The sequence below is a fragment of the Euprymna scolopes genome, chromosome 18 (genome assembly GCF_053919585.1).
Source record: "Euprymna scolopes isolate OS-2025 chromosome 18, ASM5391958v1, whole genome shotgun sequence".
Classification (NCBI taxonomy): Eukaryota; Metazoa; Mollusca; class Cephalopoda; order Sepiida; family Sepiolidae; genus Euprymna; species Euprymna scolopes.
The window spans coordinates 133,379,345-133,399,779 of record NC_136499.1 but is presented as its reverse complement, the minus strand read 5'-3'; the positions used below and the strand labels follow the sequence as shown (position 1 = coordinate 133,399,779).

General features: G+C 39.9%; 1 protein-coding gene across 1 annotated transcript; it reads right to left on the bottom strand.

Moving 5' to 3' along the window:
• Window positions 1-980: 980 nt before the first annotated feature.
• LOC145297840 (matrilin-3-like) lies at window positions 981-19,446 on the bottom strand. The gene is made up of 5 exons (XM_080144169.1): window positions 19,240-19,446; window positions 16,987-17,087; window positions 15,208-15,239; window positions 4,557-4,708; window positions 981-1,621 (listed from the first exon to the last, which is right to left on the bottom strand). Exons 2-5 carry the CDS (start codon window positions 17,031-17,033, stop codon window positions 1,172-1,174), a joined length of 681 nt encoding a protein of 226 aa, XP_080000295.1. The 5' UTR covers window positions 17,034-17,087; window positions 19,240-19,446; the 3' UTR covers window positions 981-1,171.
• Between the last annotated feature and the right edge of the window lie 989 nt (window positions 19,447-20,435).

Sequence of the window (20,435 nt, the reverse complement as noted above, 5' to 3'; positions counted from 1 at the left end):
CAACCAATCACAGGCTTCACTTTAGATTCTCACCAACACAACGAGAACCGTTTTTTTTTAAAATTCTCTACCTCTTTTGCTTATAGGGGCCTCGAAGACAACACGTACCTGTCAGCTCTCTCCGTCATTTAATACCAGACACGTGTGACGATTTTCGACAGGAACTGCAACTCAGAAAAGCTCAAGGCTCCCATTTTTTTCAACCCGGCCAAAACTCCACAGAAAACATACATCGTGAACAGGACGAATCCTTCAGATAAGTTCCGCAAAACGCGACTGGTTTTTGCCAGGAAACATTATTTCCTCACCCTCTTTCCTATCAGTACAAGGTTTTATAACAATTTCCATTTGTGTTTGTGTTCCTTTCTTCTTGTCGACGTCACCATATTTGTTACCATGCAAAGTTGAGAAATTCCCAACGCCACTTAGAAAGTTTCTCGTTGCCACATGCCTAGCAAGCGTTTTTCCTTCTTCCGACCGCATGCCGGTCACTGCTGGCCCAATTCTCGTCCTCACTATTTACATGTCCATTCTCCTAAACGTTCACTTTGGTTCTACCTTGAGCAAATGCTGTAATTTTCTACTGTTTTCTGCTTTCTTCTCGCGCACGCTTCATACTTTACATATGCGCGTTTTCCGGCTTCTGCTGTTGCTGTTAATCTCTTCGCTGCTGCTGATAGTTTTCCAGGAGCGTATACGCACTATGTTACAGCGTTCGAAATGAATGTTTCTGTTTACAGCACAATTGAACTATGATGCTTAACTTTTGCATTCTAAACTTTAATTCAAGCAATTATATATACAAATAATTTTATAAAATTAACAGTATTTTCTCTACAGTGCAACGTAAACTGCAATGTGACTAACTGACTGTGAGAGGTACGCGAAGCTTCCTCTTGGTGCACGGCGAGAGGTCCTAAACTAGAATGGGCAATCAATCAAAAAAAAAAATTACTGATTTCACTGACAATAAATATACGGTAGTGAGAAACATTTATTTTCCATTACTCTCTGGAAACACCAGGTCACCCTGCTAGTGTACACAAAAAGAAAGGATAAAATAATAATAAAAATTAAATAGACCGATTAATATTTTTATTTTATGTTTTCGATAATATTGAACAGTATTGAATAGAACTAACTTGAGGGTGTGGCAGTTTTACAGTTCTATTCAAAAGCCACTTTTCCTGCACGCCAGTTGAGCAACTTTCTTCCTGATGTTTTTAAAGGCTTCAGAGATTGATGCTATAAATAAGAATTCGGTCGACGGTTTACTGACAATGACCCATAACTCGGTAAAAAAGACCGAGTTACCTATTCCAATGACGAAAAGCTCGATGTTTTCGCGCCGGCATGCTTCCGCCTCTACATGGCTCGTATTAGGATTCTTTGAGTAACCGTCCGTAAGAATTATAGCGATCCATTTCACATCCGACCTCCCACCCTGTTCTCTTTGAAACATGACATTCCTCATTGTATGGAGGGCGTCCGCAGTGTTCCCTTCACCGCTTACCTGACTTATTTTGGTAATATTTTCATTTAATTCTTTTTTATTCACGGATTCTTTCAAGTTGATTTTAATAACTGCTTTGTCACCAAAGGTTATAACCCCCACTCGGACCTAAAGTAGAAAAATAAAGAGAAAAATAAAGTTAAAAAAAAAAACAACATAATTCACAGCCAAAAATACGTACATATGTATGAGGTGCACTCAATAAATTTCCAGACATTTTTATACAGGCATTTAAAATTCTCGTAGACTCTTGAAAATTTAGTATGTTATTGCTATACATCTTATGAGATGGCTAACCAATTTTTATGATTTCTGATTCAAATGAACAGCTACAACAGAAACTGGAATGCACCCTACTAAAGCCTGATTTACACAGTTGGTAAATTTCGAAAATGCAATCTGGACGTAAGGATACTTTTAAAAAATGATACGCAATAAAATTCTGTTTTAAACTTGGAAAACATATGACAGAAACGTATGGAATCTTTCAGACTGCATTTGGACCATCGTGCATAAATCGAGCATCAGTTTTTTAGTGCCATAAGACATTCATGAAGGTAAGGAGTGTGTGATGGGTGGTGCGAAATGTGGGAAGTATAAGGAAGTCAGAACATTAAAGTTGATTGGCCAAATAAAATTTTCATAGATAATTACCGTCGTATGTCTATAAAGTTAATGAGTGCACAGTTTGATGTCAGTGTGGGAACTGTACATCCTTATTCGCGAGGAATTAAAGAGCGGAAGATTTGCATAATCACACCAGCCCACAACTCTATCCTTGTCACAGACAAGTTGACCAAGATGGGCATCAAGACAGTCCTTCACTATCCCTTTGGCCCATACTTTGCTCCCTGTCACTTTCGGTTATTCCCTAAGCTCAAGGAAAATATATGAGGCTGTTGTTATGAGACAATTAAGGAGTTGAAAGAGGTTGTGACAAAGATTATTGCCACGCTCACCCAAGAGAACTTCCACTGAGCCTCCCAGAAGTTGTTGGAACATTACAAGTGCGTTACAGCTGAAGGTGATTACTTTGAAGATGACTAGAGTTTCATGTGTGTATTATGGTTATCTCGCATATCCCTCTAGATATATATAAACAAAAAACAAAATCAGTAGGGGCAGTGATAATGAGAAAATGGCGGCGCTAAGACGAACCCTGTTCGTCGACAAAAAACTAAACGAATATACCAAACGTACACGAAAACGTGAAAGCCTGTTTTTTTTGTGTCTATGTCAGTAGACCCATTCGCAGTCATCCTAGCAAGAAAACTACTAGAGGGAAACGTTCAACGGAAAAAGAATCAAGTCTGAAGTATGAACATCTGAGCCGACGAGCTTCCTGCACATACATCAACAAAACAATAAAAAGGAAAACGCTAGAGGCAGGTGTCGAATAATAAGATACAAATCGCTTTATCCGTTCGCCACATAGTTTCCGGGAGTTTGAAGCAGTCTATCCAGATTTATGGACAATGTAGAAATGTAAAAGATTATTTCATCGATACATGTCCGTTCGTCGGAAATCTTTTAAGCTAAGTAAGAACATTAGTAAGAACGAATTTATTTAACCTTTAGAAAAAAGTATGCTGTCCCGTTCCTTGTGAATTAAACTCACCCCTAATAAAACCTTTAAAACTGCCAACAAATCTCCTTGTGTTCCATATATGAGTTATTCGTTTGATTTAAACAGCTACTGGGCGATGTAACAATACAGATCAACCTAATCACACGATGGCGATGATCATGAAAGAAAACCAAATGACACCCGTTTATAAAATAAGGATAACTTTATTTAATTGAATTGTTGCTTGATTGCTCATCAGGAATAAGTCACATGTGAAACAAGTACGTGTTTCTATTGTTTAACATCTCCGTTTTCGTGCTAACCACGTCTTTTTATAATGTATTTTTAGGGTTGCTGATTCGTTGATATACAAATTAATGCATATCTAAATACACCCCTCCCCCATGATCCTTAAAGATCATCTCACATAAACGCATGCCCAGGGCTTCCAGACAGAGCTAGCCCACACTACACAGCTAGACATAGCTAGTCCACACTACACGAGTAGACACAACTAGCCCACACTACACGGCTAGATACAGCTAGCTTACACTACACGTCTAAACATGTATTGTTGGCATCATAAAAGGGGTACCGTTGTATGATCGTCTAAATGTTGTTGTCTACTTGTGATATATTCATATCTAATTGTTCATATGCAGTTGTGTGTGTGTGGTACATGTATTTTGGACATACCTTAACTTCATGCGTCGTTGATCTTGTCCACCTAGAATTCATCTTGTTCTTGGAGGGGAGACTGAAAACCTGTTTTGAACGAATATTCATTCATCCAAGACAATGATTGATTTTATTTATTTTCTTTTATTCACCTTCCAGGTGTCGATCGCAGAAGAATGGAAAGTGAATATCTTTGCTTGCGTGGTTACTTCAAGGTCTTATTTTCACACACGTATGCTTCCCACTCTCCCGGTGAAGGCGAGGAGACGACATTTTAAGCCGCCCGCTCTTCTTTACGTCCAAATCCAAACCCACTGACTCCAGCTAACCTGATTACGTGACTCACACGCAGATCCGATCAGCTGATCCTCACTTCCGGTAAAACGTGTCTACAATAGGATTTACCATATTTCTTTCTTATGTTCGACCTATTTCCTAACAGACACAGCTAGCCCACACTACATGGCTAGATACAGTTACCCCACACTACACGGCTATACACACAGCAAACTACAAAGACCCAAGTCGATGTCGCGTAATTACCAAATAAATGATACGAATGTTCTAATTATTTGTTAAATTACTGTTTATGTTTAATGGAAATACAACACTTTAGTCACATGTGTAGGACGCAAGCCGATGTCGTTTTAGTTAATACATCTTAAGTATAGGTGATTGGTTACCCAAAACATGTGCATCGAGTACGCGTTTGTTGTAAATCGCATGCGTTCCTATTGTTTAATGTTTGTTCGTTGTAACAATTTGTTTTGTTTATTAAAATGTAACAGTTCTACGCACCTGTGTAGGACCCAAGCCGATGTCGCTGTGGTTAACTATGAATGAGACGAATTCTAATTGTGTGTTGAAATCCATGTTATAAATGCTCTTTGAGGAATCGATGACGAACACGATGTCTATTGGATTCCCTGTACAAATTAATTCGGTTTCTTCTGAAAGAAACCAAAAATCGTAGAAATATTTGCCTTATATTTATGAAGATAAAAGAATTATAAATTTAATATGCGGATTCAATTGTTTAAATCTTTTCTAATTATATATTTCTCTCCATTTAATTTATCTCCCCCACTCCTTTTCTCTCTGTCTGTCTGTCTGTCTGTCTGTCTGTCTCTCTCTCTCTCTCTATATATATATATATATAGTATCTAGTATATATATATATATATATATATAGTATCTAGTATATATACACATATATCCATAGTATCTAGTATATATATATATATATATATATATATATATATATATATATATATATATATATATATATATATATATATATATACTAGCAAAAGTACCCCGTCGTTGACTGGGTTCAAAAAAAGCCTACAGAAAATGGACTCTGATTTATGAAAGTATGATAGGTTATGAAAAGAAAAGGTTGTAAAGAGATAGCTTCGAATTTGGGGGGGGGGGTATCAAAACCAAAGCAAAATATGATGAAAGTAAAAATAAAATAAATAAACCCAATAATTTATTATACCATACCTGTTCACACTGAAACACGTATCACAATATTCTGTGGATCTATATTAAAAAAAACCTTGTGAAACTTTGTGACATATTTCCATTCTATGGAGGTCAGACGCGAACGAACACCCCATAATTTTCTGTAACGTGCATCCAGGAGATAAGCGCCCGCGTGTTTGCGTGTTGTGTGGGTACGTGGGAGAGACGGATGAGGGGAAAAAGACTTACCTCGAGACCAGCTCAGCGTTACCGACCAAAAATAGAAAAGAAAGACCAAGATGGTGGCCGCTGTCTTTTGTAAAGTATGATGTCTCGCAAAGTCACACGAATTCTCGGAATATGCAAATTTAGCCGGCCTAGAACGACGATAAAAGCGGGTGAGGGGAAAGACGTGGGCGAGTGACGATTGAGTTGGCTGGGGAATCGTGTGGCTATTGCTTCTTGTGCCGTGTTGAGGATATCTTACCGTGTTAAAGAGAGAGTCGGGCGCCATCTTGAATTTTTCCTTACACTTTTTCGTTACAAGCTATTCCGGCCATTTGGCCTCTAGGATTATGACCGAGTCGAAATTTGACTTAAAGCTCATACCCGAGTTTGACGGGTCCAGTCCATCGTCGACTGGGTTGAAAGGGTCGAGCTGACGTGCGACCTTTGTGAGGTGAAAAGGGTACACACTGTGATTCCCCTGAGATTGACTGGGGGTGCCTTGAGTGTATATCAGCAACTCAGTGCTGCCGAAAAGGGAGATGTCACCGCAATTAAAGCTGCGCTGTACAAGGCATTTGCCATGGATCCTTGTACGGTCTATGAAAAATTTGCTTCCCGAAAACTTCTACCGGAGGAAAGCGTGGACGTTTTCTTCGCTGAGTTAAAGAAACTCGCAGTTCTATTCGGTGGAGGGGTGTCGGAGCGGACGCTCGCGTACGCGTTTGTGGCGGGCCTTCCCACTCAGGTGAAGCAGCTACTGAGAGCCTCAACCAGCGTTTCAACAACAACCATGGAACACTTGATGGAACGTGCTCGAGCCATCATCAAAGATGAGGAGGACCTGGGGGAACCAGTTGTGATGGCGACACAGACAGGCCAGATTGGCGCTCGGGAGATTCCGAATCAGAACCCTGCAAGGAATGGGAAATGTTTTCGCTGCGGCCGACGCGGACATTTTGCAAGGAATTGCACCAACAGGGGGCGTGTGCGCTGTTTTCAGTGTGGCGGTTTGGGGCATCTAGCCCAAAACTGTGCGGGAAACATATCAGGGGAGAGGACATCAGCGTCACCCTGCTCCCCGAGCAAAATTTGAACAAGGCACAACCAGTAATGACCGTCTACGTAAACAGGATACCCTGCTCAGCACTTCTCGACTCAGGCTGTTCGCATACTATAGTGAGCACCAGGCTGTGTCCAAGTTGGACTAAGAGGAAGATCAAAGTCACCACGATAGGAGGCGAGACCCAGACATGCTGTGGAGCTGGAACTGTCAAGATCTACTCGGACACCGGTGCAGCCACTAAGATCAATGTGCTCGTGACCCAAGGAAATCTCCTGGGGTTTGACCTGTTGCTCGGATACGATGCCATCAAGGCGCTGGGGGGAGTCGCAATTCATCGGGATGGAAAGGTGCGATTCTTAGAGGCCCCAGTGTGTGCAGCGTTCCATATCGATCGGCCGGATTTTACAGTGGACTACGACTCGCGCAAGAGGGCCTGGATTGCATCTTGGAAGTGGACCGAGGGAATGGCACCGACTAAACTCAAGAATGGGGTTGCAGAGTACCCTATACCCAGTGAGGCCCGAGCAGAATACGAAAGGGAACTAAAGGCGTGGATCCAAGATGGCTGGTTAATCCCCTACCCTGAGGACAAGCTTGGGCCTCCCAAGGGTCTAATACCCTTGATGGGAGTAGTCCAGCATAACAAGTCGAAAGTCCGGCCCGTGCTGGACTATAGGGAGCTTAACAAGCATATTGAAGCCTACACTGCCGATGCTGACGTATGCGCCAGTAAGTTGAGGGAATGGCGTCAGAAAGGCACTAATGTCTCGATATTGGATTTGCGAAAAGCCTATTTACAGGTGCGAGTTGATGAGATGTTGTGGCCGTTCCAGACAGTTTGGTTCCAGGGGCAGAGGTACTGCCTTACACGCCTTGGCTTTGGCCTAAATGTGGCACCACAGATCATGAAGACTATTGTCAACACAGTATTGTCCCAAGAAAAGCCCATGAGGGACTCAACGTCAGCTTACATTGATGACGTATACGTCAATGAAGATGTACAGTCTGCGTCGTGTGTCAAAGAAAAGTTGGCTCAGTTTGGTCTGGAATGCAAGAATCCCGAACGTTTAAGGGAAGGAGCACGTGTATTGGGATTGGATGTTTATGAAGAAGATGGCACCCTACAATGGAGGCGTGGCAGTGAAATTCCAAGCATCCCCAACCTCGTTACAAGGCGGACTGTTTTTTCTTGGTGTGGAAAACTTGTTGGTCACTTACCGGTCTGTGGCCGGCTCCGCGCAGCTGTTGGTGTGATTAAACGCAGAGCAAATTTAACAACCACGGGTTGGGATGACATATCCGATGATGTCCTACTAACTCTGATGATTAAAGAGACACTGGAGAGAGTGAACAAGAAGGACCCTGCCTGTGGGCGGTGGTGTGTTAACGGAGACAACGTAGGTGTGTGGGTTGATGCCAGTTCTTTGGCGTTGGGAGTATCGTTGGAGCAAGGAGGAAACGTGTTCGAGGATGCGTGTTGGCTGCGGCCCGTAACAGATTCTCAGCATATCAACCTGGCAGAGCTGGACGCTGTTGTAAAGGGGGTAAATCTGGCCCTGCAGTGGCAGTCTAAGAAGTTGACCTTGTACACAGATTCTCTCTGTGTCTACCACTGGGTGTCTGACACACTTTCAGGACGGACACGAATCCGTACCAAGGCAGCAAGCGAAATGTTAATACGGAGAAGGCTAGACACGCTAAAAAACCTGGTATCTGAGTATGGGCTATCACTGAGCGTCACTCTGGTGTCATCACATTGTAATCGTGCTGACCAACTGACCCGTGTACCTCACAAATGGTATGAAGCCGCGAAGATGGGAATGGAGATTACTACTCGATCTTGTGCAGTTGCAATCGACCCATGTCAAATACAAAAAATTCATGCACAGAGCGGACATCCGGGTATCAAGAGGACCCTTTATTTTGTGAGGCGTGCATACCCAGCAGTGACCAAGATGGATGTCAGACAGATCGTCAGAAATTGTGAGGCTTGCCAGTCTATTGATCCTGCACCAGAGCGATGGCAGAAGGGTCGCTTGGAAGTTGAGAGTGTGTGGCAGCGGCTGGCCATGGATATTACCCATTACAGTGGCAAGCCCTTTCTAACTCTCATTGATTGCGGGCCTACGAGATTTGCGGTGTGGCGGCAGATGACCAGACAGAATTCAGCAAATGTTGTTAGCCACCTATCATCCATTTTTTTTGAGCGAGGTGCGCCGGAAGAGCTCCTGACTGACAATGATGCAGCGTTTTGTAGCCAGCAAGTTCGGCAGTTGTTAGATGAGTGGGGCGTCCGACCAGGAAATGGCATTGCTGAAAGAAGCCATCGCAGCATCAAGAGAATTGCTGCCAGGAAGCGATGTACTATTGCGGAAGCAACATATTGGTACAACATTACGCCAAAGGACGGGACGTCCCCTTCAACCGCACCTGCAAATGCTATTTACACGTACCGAGTCGGAGTGAAGGGAATCAACACTACGCAGCCAACCGACAAGGGAACATATAACAGATATGAAGTGGGAGATCCAGTGTTGGTGCGGCCTCCAGGAAATCGGTGCACCGACAAGTTTAAGCGAGGACAAATATCTGGAGTGATTAGCCAGCAGTCTGTTTTGGTTGATGGAACCCCACGACATGTGCGAGATCTTCGCCCAGCTACCGAGGTGCGTCACACAACTACAGAAGAAAGCAGTGAAGCGTCTAGCGATGAGCTGCCGATGCACGGATTCAGTGACCCTCTTCCAGAGACTGATAGCTATACTTCATCTGATGAGGTGGAACCAGATCCAGAGCCCGAATCTGAAACAGTGAATGTACCTCTTCGCAGAAGCACACGCACTAAAAGGCCCCCCCAGTGCTCTCTATGTGATCATCAGATCAGGGGGGAGTGTAACGTGCATCCAGGAGATAAGCGCCCGCGTGTTTGCGTGTTGTGTGGGTACGTGGGAGAGACGGATGAGGGGAAAAAGACTTACCTCGAGACCAGCTCAGCGTTACCGACCAAAAATAGAAAAGAAAGACCAAGATGGCGGCCGCCGTCTTTTGTAAAGTATGATGTCTCGCAAAGTCACACGAATTCTCGGAATATGCAAATTTAGCCGGCCTAGAACGACGATAAAAGCGGGTGAGGGGAAAGACGTGGGCGAGTGACGATTGAGTTGGCTGGGGAATCGTGTGGCTGTTGCTTCTTGTGCCGTGTGAGGATATCTTACCGTGTTAAAGAGAGAGTCGGGCGCCATCTTGAATTTTTCCTTACACTTTTTCGTTACATTTTCTTATACCATATTTCTACAAACTGAAACATAATTATCAAAGTAGACTTACGCAGATAGATATGAAAAGTCTTTATTAAAGTTTGTGTCTATTTCCATTCTATGGAGGCCAGGCGCGAACGCAGACCCCACAATTTTATTATATCATCCCTATTTAAGTTAAAACATACTTATCAAAGTATTATTATGTACATCTATATCAAAAAACACTTGTAAAAACACTTTTCTTTTTAATTTTTTAATTTTTTATTTCCATACTTAGTGGACCAGGCGCGAACGCAGACCCCACAATTTCAATGAACCACCGTTCTGCCAAATCAAACATACCCATTCCTTTGTCTCGATACATCTTCTATCATTATATGTAATCATTTTTTTTTAAATAGTCAACCATATAGGAGCCTATTCGTGACCACCACACACACACACAATCAGTATTATACAGGGTGTTTCAAAAGTCTTGGGAACATTACAAATGCGTATATCTCATGAACTATTCCAGGTAGAAAAATGAAACTGGTGTCATTTTAAAGCTTGCTTAATCAAGTTTTTGGTCATACTAATGATTTTCGCCTTATCTTTCCATGTGCAGTAATGGCGTTCTCTAAACAAGACAAGGCGTTTTGCGTCCTCCAATTTGCAAAGACTGAATCGTGGACATGTGTTCAGCGTGCATTTCGCAGGAAATTTAAAAAAGAAGTCCCTGAAAGGAAACCCATTGTCAGATGGTATGCTAAATTTGTGAAAGATGGGTGTTTGTGCCCAAGTAATCGAACAGGTCGCCCTTCAACTTCAGAAGATGCAGTTGAGCAAGTCCGGAAGCCTTTCAGCAGAGCCCCCGTAAATCAGTGAGAAGAGCCAGCAGGGAACTTCAGCTTGCTCCAGCAACTGTCTGGCGTGTCTTAAGGAAACGACTGCAAATGGTACCTTACAAGCTCAAGTTGGTCCAAAAGTTGAAGGACACTGATAAGCCACTTCGCCGTGACTTTTGCATTGCAATGCAAGAGAAGTTGGAAGATAACGGCTTTGATGACCGGCTTGTTTTTAGCGATGAGGCGACCCTTCTATCTGAATGGCAAAGTTAACAAGCATAGCACTCGCATATGGGGTACTGAGTGTGACTTTTTCCTTTGGGGCTTTGTCAAGCAACAAGTCTATGTGCCGCCCCTTCCAAGAGATATTGACGAACTAAAGGCTCGAATAACGGCAGTTGTGGGAACCATTGACGTCAAGATGCTGGAACGCGTTTGGCAGGAAATGGACTATCGACTAGATGTCTGCCGTGTGACGAATGGTGCTCATATTGAGCAAGTTTGAAGATTCCCCACAAAACTTGAAACTTTAACCTTTCCAACGGTACCAATTTCATTTTTTAACTCCTAATAGTTTTTGAGTTATTAAAAATCTTTATGTTCCCAAGACTTTTGAAACACCTTGTATTATAGATATAGTAAGTTATAAAATATATATGGCAATTAAGCTACACACATAAAAATATATATGGCAATTAAGCTGCATATATATATATATACATATAAGCTCGTTGTTTGTTTGTTTACGAACATGCGATTTGAGCGCTATAGAAGTGGTGGCGGGTGTCTATTTAAATAGACATCCCGACGAGTTATTTACGGGCGTCAATTCCATGGGAGAACTGCTGACTGTCAACACGACGGTTCTAGGTTCAATCCTTGGCTTGGGAGAGATGCTAGTCTAGCGGCACTGATGAGTTGTGATACAGCGAAACACGACTGTATGCCGATGACTATGAATATATTTTAAGCCCTCCTCTTTGGGTAGAGCACTGTCGTAAATAATCTCACCCGCTACTTAATTGGCTGAAAATGCGAAGCTCGTTGTTTGTTTGTTTATGAACATGCGATTTGAGCTCTATAGAAGTGGTGGCGGGTGTCTAATTAAATAGACATTCCGACGGGTTATTTACGGGCGTCAATTCCATGGTCAAGTGGGAGAACTGCCGACGGTCAACACGACGGTTCTAGGTTCAATCCTTGGCTTGGGAGAGATGCTAGTCTAGCGGCACTGATGAGTTGTGATACAACGAAACAGGACTGTATGTCGATGACTATATATATATGTATATATATATATATATATATATAAAGAGAGAGAGAGTGTGTGGGAGAGATAAATAAGATGGAGAGAAATATATAATTAGAAAAGATTTAAACAATAGAATCCGCATACTAATTTCATAATTCTTATATATATATATATATATATATATATATATATATATATATATATATATATATATATATATATATATGTATATAAAAGAATTATGAAATTAGTATATATATATATATATATATATATATATATATATACTAGCATGCCGACCGGCCATTAAATATGATATTTTAATTACAACAGATTACGCATTTGTTATTATAGAGACAATTCTCTATCGATTTTTATAGTGAACCTAATAATTTGAGAGATTTAAACTATATACAATATATAACGGTCACCATCAGCTAGATTATATGTGTGTGTGTGTGCGCGCGCGTGTGTGTTAATTCTGAGTTAAATTATGTAGAATTAAAACAGAGGCCAGTTAAGCTTTCCCCTTTGTCGTGGTATTTATTTGCTTCCCCACGAGGTCATGCATAATGTGAGGGATGACCAGCTCCTCCAAGAAAAGGGGATCTTTGACGGTGTCCAAATTAATAGCAATTGTGTGATATGAAAGGTTTACCCCACATTAACCAAAGCTAATTGCCTTTTTGGACGTTCCGGCCGGGAAGGCCGGCGATCTCATTCGCTTCGATTACTTTCGCTTTATCTTCTTCTATATATATATAAAAGGAAAAATGTGTGAGTGTTTGTGTATGTGTGTGTTTGTATGTCTCGCAAAAACTTTCGACAGAGGCAACGGATTTTCACAAGATTGATATCATTTTGAAACTCGATCGTTCGGACGACAAATATTGAAAAGTTGGCTAAAAGCATTAATTCCTTCACTCTCAACTTGACACTTTTCTACAGGGAGGGGTAGCAAAAATCGTTCCTATATGACAAGATAGCCAAATACGCATGCGCAAAAAGCGTTGTTTCTTGAATTAGTTTAAAGTTTATAAAAAACCGGTTCAATTTCGCTGACACGCTCTTAGCTCAGTGGGTAAAGGACCGGCGTCATTATCTTATGGTTGCAAGTTCGAACGGTGATATAATATTATTTTGTTTTTCGATTTTTAAAGTTTTCATATTGAAACAAGGTTATTTATGCGATTTTTCACGTTTTTTTTTTAAATTTTTGTTTTTCGATTTTTTTAAAGAAGTTTTAAACTCGTTCATTTTGCATCACGTTCGTATTTTTTTTTCAATATGGGCAATGTTTTTTTTTTCCGATTTTTTAAAGAAATTTTAATATCGTTTGTTTGCATAATGTTCGTATTTTTTCCATCACGTTCGCTGTTTTTTACGATTTTTTAAGAAGGTTTAACTTTGTTTTTTTTATATATATAATATTCAAACAGGTTTATTACTTCACTTATTTTTTATGTTCCATTTTGTTTTGATTCCCCCGCTCCCAACACACACACCTCTAAACACCCGGAAAACGCTGGGTACCCTCGCTAATATAAAAGCGAAAATGTGTGTGTGTGCATTTTTTGTGTATATTCAGCAAAAGCTTTTGGAGGGGGAACGCGCTCCGGGCGGTTAGTCTTTCGTAGAACTTTTTATATGATACCTAGATTATAATATCTAAGATTTACTAAAGGGCGTGGTGTGTAGATTTTATTTGTCCGACTTTTACACACTATTTTCGCAGTATTTCTTAGTCTCCGCGTGTTTATTTGGTTTTTCCATATATAAGCGAAACTGAATCTGTAGCAAAATGAACCTCCCTGGCACTCGTGGTTGGGACATCCAGAACGCAATGAGGTTTGATCGATGCGGCCTAAACCCGTCATATCAGACAACTGCTATCAATTTTGACACGCCCCTATTTATGGGGAGGTTTTCCCCAACATCTTGGAGGGAAACGCAGACAATGGTTTGCAGCCAAAATAAAGTTTCCTCATATGGCGTGATGTTTGACCTCATTAAATTCACGCACCTGTCATTTCACTTTTTTAATTGTTAAAATAAAACGCTTCATTCCTCTCTCTTCGTTGCCGAGCAGGTAAGATACCAGTCTCTTTTCTCCCTTTCTTGTCCACCTTCGCGTCAAGGCTTCGGGTTTGAGCCTACATTCCTATCAAAACTTTTACACCTTCCAAACACCCGGGCAACGCCGGGCACCCCACTAGAAAAGCAAACATGCGAAAGGACGGAATAGAGGGGATCTTTTAAAAGTCGATCAAAATAAATGTCGAGATGACGTCCGTTCGCAAATCATAGATATTATAATCTAGGAAGTATAAGGAAACTTCTAAATAAATTAACCTCGTCGAAAACCACTGTGAAAAAGGCCTTATTTGGACATACAAAAACGCGTACGGCAATTTTGCCTTTTATATATATACTAGCAGGGGTTCCCGGCATTGCCCGGGTGTTTGGAGGTGTGTGTGGGCACCCGGGTGTTTGTGTAGGGGGGGGGTTAAAATAAAAAAGTTTTGGTAGGTAAGTATGAAGGATCGAACCCGAACCTTTGAGGCAAAGTTGGAAATTAAAGTGTGAAAAAAAAAGTGCGTCGTTCACCACTGCGCCACCATGAAATACTAACGGAAACACGTTTGAATTTTTTTTAAGCATTTAGAATTGGCAGGTGTCCGTTTTAATGACTTAATGAGGTCAACTTTGACCGTGGGGCAGTTTTTATTTACCGCGGAAACGCTTTATTTATTTATTTTTTTTTGTTTCCCCAAGATGTTGGGGTGGGGGAAACCAGCTCCCCATAGAAAGGGGATTGTCCAAATTAAATAGCAATTGTCTGATATAAGGAAAACACCGCATTGATCAAAGCTGATTGCTTTTGGCGAATCGTGCTGGGAACGATGTAAAAACCTTCGTATTAGTTTCGCTTTTATTATACGAAAAAGGCAAATCTACACGCGCCGATCGAAAATATTTAGCTTTCGAGAGTCGGACAAATAAAATACACACGCGCCCCCAGTCCGTAACTCGTAGATATTATGATTTCGACGTGATATAAAAAGTTTTAAAAATGAGCGACGGCCTCGAGAGACCACCGAAAAAAAATCCTGTCTTGGACATACAGAAAAAGCGAGCATACATACATGCACACATTTTCGCTTATATATATATATATATATATATATATATATATATATATATATATATATATTCGCTTTTGCGAATCTATCATATATGTTTATTATTAGAATAGATTTAAACTCGTTTTACATATTCTCCTGTCATCTACAGTAAATGTTAGTGTCACACTCAACAAATATGCATTGCAATGAAAATATAAAGTGCTCACCTGCTAAACCACTTGCTTGATTGCCAATTACCTGTAAATAATAATAATAATAATAATAATAATAATAATAATAATAATAATAATAATAATAATAATAATAATAATAATCTGTACAAGAATAAACCGGCAACAATACTTGAAAACGTGAATCACAAAATCCTATGGAAAATGGACATACAAACAGATAAACCCATCTAAGCAAGAAAACCGGATGTCGTAATAGCAAGAAAGAAAAGTCCTATCAAATAATAGACTTTGCTGTTCCAACTGACTACAGTGTGAATATTAAAGAAAAGGAAAAACGGAGAAAATACGCAGTGAACGGACCAGTCAAACTGCTGCAGAAGCAAAATATGAAAAGGTGTTACATGGAACCAAGAAAACAGCGTATCTATAAGTTCTCTATCCCCTCCCCCATCTCCTCCATTGGCCCATCGTTGCCGCCTCAAAAGAGTAGTACCAAATAGCCGAGAAGGGTCAAGGAGGATGAAAAGACCAACGAGAGAGCACTGACCAGACCTCCGCTGGACAAGTGCGAAGGGAACTGGGGCCTGGGGGAGGCTTATTGCCACTAAAATTTCAGCGGTACTGAATGGTCGCTGTCAGCGAGAAATCAATAGTAAGCGGCTGCTGCAATAACGTAAATTCATTTGCAAATGTTACCAAAAGAGATGGAGAGTACTTGAAACCTGGGAAGACATGTTTTCACTCAGCTTCCAGAGGACAAAGAGATCTTTGATGACCTGTGTGAAAGCTCCTTGTGAGCAATATAATAATAATAATAATAATAATAATGATGATGATGATGATGATGATGATGATGATGATGATGATGATGATAATAATAATAATAATAATAATAATAATAATCTGAGTTGTAATCAACTTTTCTGTGCTCTGATTTCGCCTCCCTTTTGTGGGTATGTCACCACAAACTAGCGCTACACCAAATAAGTACGGAGGGTCAAGGGTGGGGGGTGGAAAGACCGAAGAGAGAAAGCATAAGCCAGGCCTCTGCTGGATGAGTGCAAAGAGGACTACGACCTTGAGGAGGTTTATTGCGACCAAACGTCCAGTGAAGATCAATAGTCGCTGACATAAAAAATCAATGGTAAGCGGCTGTTATGATAATGCAAATTAACCTGCAATGGTTATCGAAAGAGCTGGAGAGTACTGGAAATCTGGAGAGACGTCCCTCACACTCTAGAGAACACAAGTCGTTCTCAAAGAGAGAAAGTCTTTGATGCTGGTCAATACGACTACTCCTAGTGAGTAAATAATGATGAGATAATAAAAGATGACATAAAAATCAAGAAAGATTGTTACCTTGATTGAAAAATGATTGAGAAAACAATTGGGTGCGAGGAAGACAAAAAATACAAACTACTGAATGAAAAATACGGAAATTGAATTAAAAATTAGAAAAAAGTTAGAATAGTTTTGTTTGAAAATGTCATATTTCTCCAACTTTTCATTCATATTTTAGGTAGCACTTACTACAAAAACCAGGAATAGGCTTGGGTATATACACAGATGCATCAAGATAGTCTGTATAAAAACCAGGGACCACGCCGCAGTCGGGTACGATTACTAGTCGAGCGGCTTATCAATGTGTGATTGATTGGAAAAGGAAAATGCAATATTACAATTTAATGTTTATTCGTGCTTTAATTCTAAAAGTAGCAAAGGATATTAAATCATGAAAAAGGAAAGAAAGAAGGAAGTAAAGTCACGACGAAATGAAAGAAAGAAAAGATAAGAAAGAAAGAGTTACATCCCAGAAAAACCGTTGTAACAAACGTGGTGAATAATGTTGACTTCTTCATGGCAATGTCGTTCTCTTCTTTTGAATTTAGTTTCGTTATTGAAACAAGTTGATGCTGAAGACACAATATTTAATGTTACTTCATGAAATCAACACCGTTTCTTTTTTCTTGTTGCTTACAGTTATCACTTATCACGGAGGCCATTCGGGGATAAGGGTAAATGAGTGCATGATAGTCAAGGGGACAATATCGTAGTAATCGTTAGTAGTGGAAATTTGGTAAATTGGATTACTTAAGTGGACGGCTCTTCAAGAACTTGTTTATGTTGGACTTGAAGAAGATCATATTGTAGTCAGTTAGAAAGTAAGGAAACAGAAGAGAGTTCCACAGGCGTGCAGTTCTAAGAAAGAAGCTTTGTTCATGGAATCTACGTTTAAGTTTAGGCACTAATAAAGAACGGGGAAAATTATATATAGTAGTTTCAGTTAGATGGGTATTTAGAATGTTCATTTTGCGAAGATCTTTTATAGCGATCTTATATACACCAGAGACGCAACACATACCATGTGAACGAGTGAACCTTTAGACGACTGAGCCGCAACCCAAACAGTGTGGACGAGTATTCTTTTTTACAATAGTTGCACAGCAAGACGCAAAGTGAGTAATTATGTTTTTGCCATATAAATAACCGGCAACTGGAACTGTCCGGTTAAGAGCCCTTTGGGTCTTTTAGACCAAGTGACCTGTGACTTGGATTAATTAACACAACGTGAGCGGATCACGAAGGTCATATTTGGTGTCCAACTCAGGATACTATAGATTCTAGTGACTGGGCGGATCGAGACTTGTACATATCATAATTGGTGCTCGTGATCAAAGATTCTTCATATTTGTTACCAACCGGACTAGGTCATGTCATATTTGATGGCGTGATTCAGAATATGTGACCCCCACCAAGTCATAGTATAAAATCAACAGTAAGTTCTTTACAGTGCAATGTAGACTATAATATATTGTAGACGAAATCACTGCGGGGAGGAATCTGAAACTTCCTCTCGGTACACAGCGTGGAGGGGGGTCTCCTATATATAGAATAATCGATTTGTGTGTCAAATGGAAAATTTCACCGATTTAAATGACAATAAAAGTATTGAACATAAGAAACATTCGCTGATTATTATTCAATCTTGAGCAATGTTGGGTCTCCTTGCTACTATATATATATATATATATATATATATATATATATATATATATATATATATATATATATATATATAATTCCAGGTGTCTATAAGCAATATCGCTTGAAAAGGTCTCAAGTTACTTGTAACTTGCTTACCGACCTATGTTCATGAACATCTAGCGACATATTAATGCGTACGTAAAACAAATAAAAATGTATATATATATATATATATATATATATATATATATATATATATATATATATATATAATTATGTTACTCAATTTCGGTAAACACAATTACCATAAGTTGCTACAATAAATCTACTGTTTTTGTCTTAAAAGATGTCGTCAGGCAATAAGAGACCTCTCGTCTAATTCGATGCCAGTCATTTAATGTAAATGGAAATCAAATGGAAAACAAAATGGAGACAAAATAAAAATAGAAAAAATAGAAACATAAAAAAGAAGAGAGGAAGAAAAGGAGAATTATTGGGACATATTGCTAATTGGGACATAAGAGGCAACTATTTGGGATCATGCCTAATAGAGAACTGTAGGGAGTTGAGCACTGATACATCTGATCACATTATATTTTTATTTCTGTGGTTAGTACAGCCAGGAAAACAGAAAACGGAAAGGAAATCCCAAGTCCAGCAGGGAAGAAACTAATAAAGTAAAAGACTTTCCAACAGCTAGGGATCTCAACAATGAAGAAGTGGGATTTTGATGTTTGTCAAGTTTATCTTCAGTATTTACCTCGAAGGGGCACAAGTGACTTTAGTTCATCAGAACACATTCCATTAAAGAACTTGTAAAACAGGTATAGAGATTCAACATTGAGCGATAGGGTAGATGTTAGAGCTTGGCCGATAGTGCGGGACATATTAGATTCGAAACTCTTTTTGGATCCTGATATTTCGAAGTTTAGCCTGGCATACCAATAAAAATGAGAAACCTTTAGCATGACAGACTGACAATATGCTATTTCAAGTTGAAATACGACCGGCGATAAGATAGCTAAGATGCTATTTCAAACAATTATTTTAATAAAAAATAAAAAGAATGGTGCATCTTACCTCAAATGCGAATTATTGGTCGCGTCAATGTTTCAAGTGCTGATCATATGCAATTCGTCTTAGAAAGTTTGTTCTTTGCAGGTTTAATAAATAGCGAGGAGGGTAAAGGTTTTTATAACGAAGTCCTGATCATGCATCACCATTCTTGTCACGAGCACTTGAACGTGTGACTTGCTTTAATAAAAGTATTATGCAACTATTTATTTTATTGTCTGTCGTAACTTGATAATTTTATTATGTGTGAGTTGGATTGAGGAGAAAAGAGGTGACGCAGATAGTTGATATAGGAATTGGATGGGTAGGAACAGCACACATCTCGTTTCATTACGTGCTCTTTGATCACAACTTGGTCTTAATAGAAATGAACAGCCCTCCTCTTGAGCAAGCACACTGCTTTAAGAAACTTCTAGGACTGGCTTTCATTCCTGACCTGAAACGGAGTGGAAAACCTTTGCCAAAAATCCAGAAATGTTGGATCATTCTACTGCGTAAGAAGTTTTTTCACTCCCGATGCAATTATCTACCTATACAATAGCCAAATACGTCCTAAGATGGAGTACTATTGCTACATCTGGAGAGAGCAGCATTTCCCGCAATAGCAGGGTACGAAATAACGTGGAAACGAACCGTTTCGCCTCCTTACTTACCTTTTCTCACAGAAGAGATGTTGCAAACATCTCTGTCTTTCCGTTAGGTTCACAGCAGATGCATAACTGAGTTTAAATCTATGGTCTACTTTTTTTGCAAAATATATATACAGGGTGACCAAAAAAAACAAAAAAACAAAACAAAAAAAAACGGGCACCAACTCTAATTAGACACCGTTTCTTAGTGTTTTGTCCGAAGGAAATGAAACTTTGGTCATAACTAGTTTATTATATTCAAAACATCATATCAAAATACTAGGGTCTTTGGCCTTTTTTTTCTCCGTTGACTGTAAAATGCTCAGGAAAACAATTGAATGTCCTCTGTTTTTTTTTTAGGTCACCATGTATATATATATTTATTCAATCTTCACCCCAAACAAGGCACAGTGCCACCTTGAAGTAGGGGGCTACTATCGGGGACAATTTGCGGGGGCATTATGAAGTGAGATGAGTAGAAAGATGTTTGTTCATATTACACTTGAACTTCTGCATATCAGTACAGTTGGGAAAGCAGTATCCTGGAAGGGAGTTCCAAAGACTTGCAGTTCT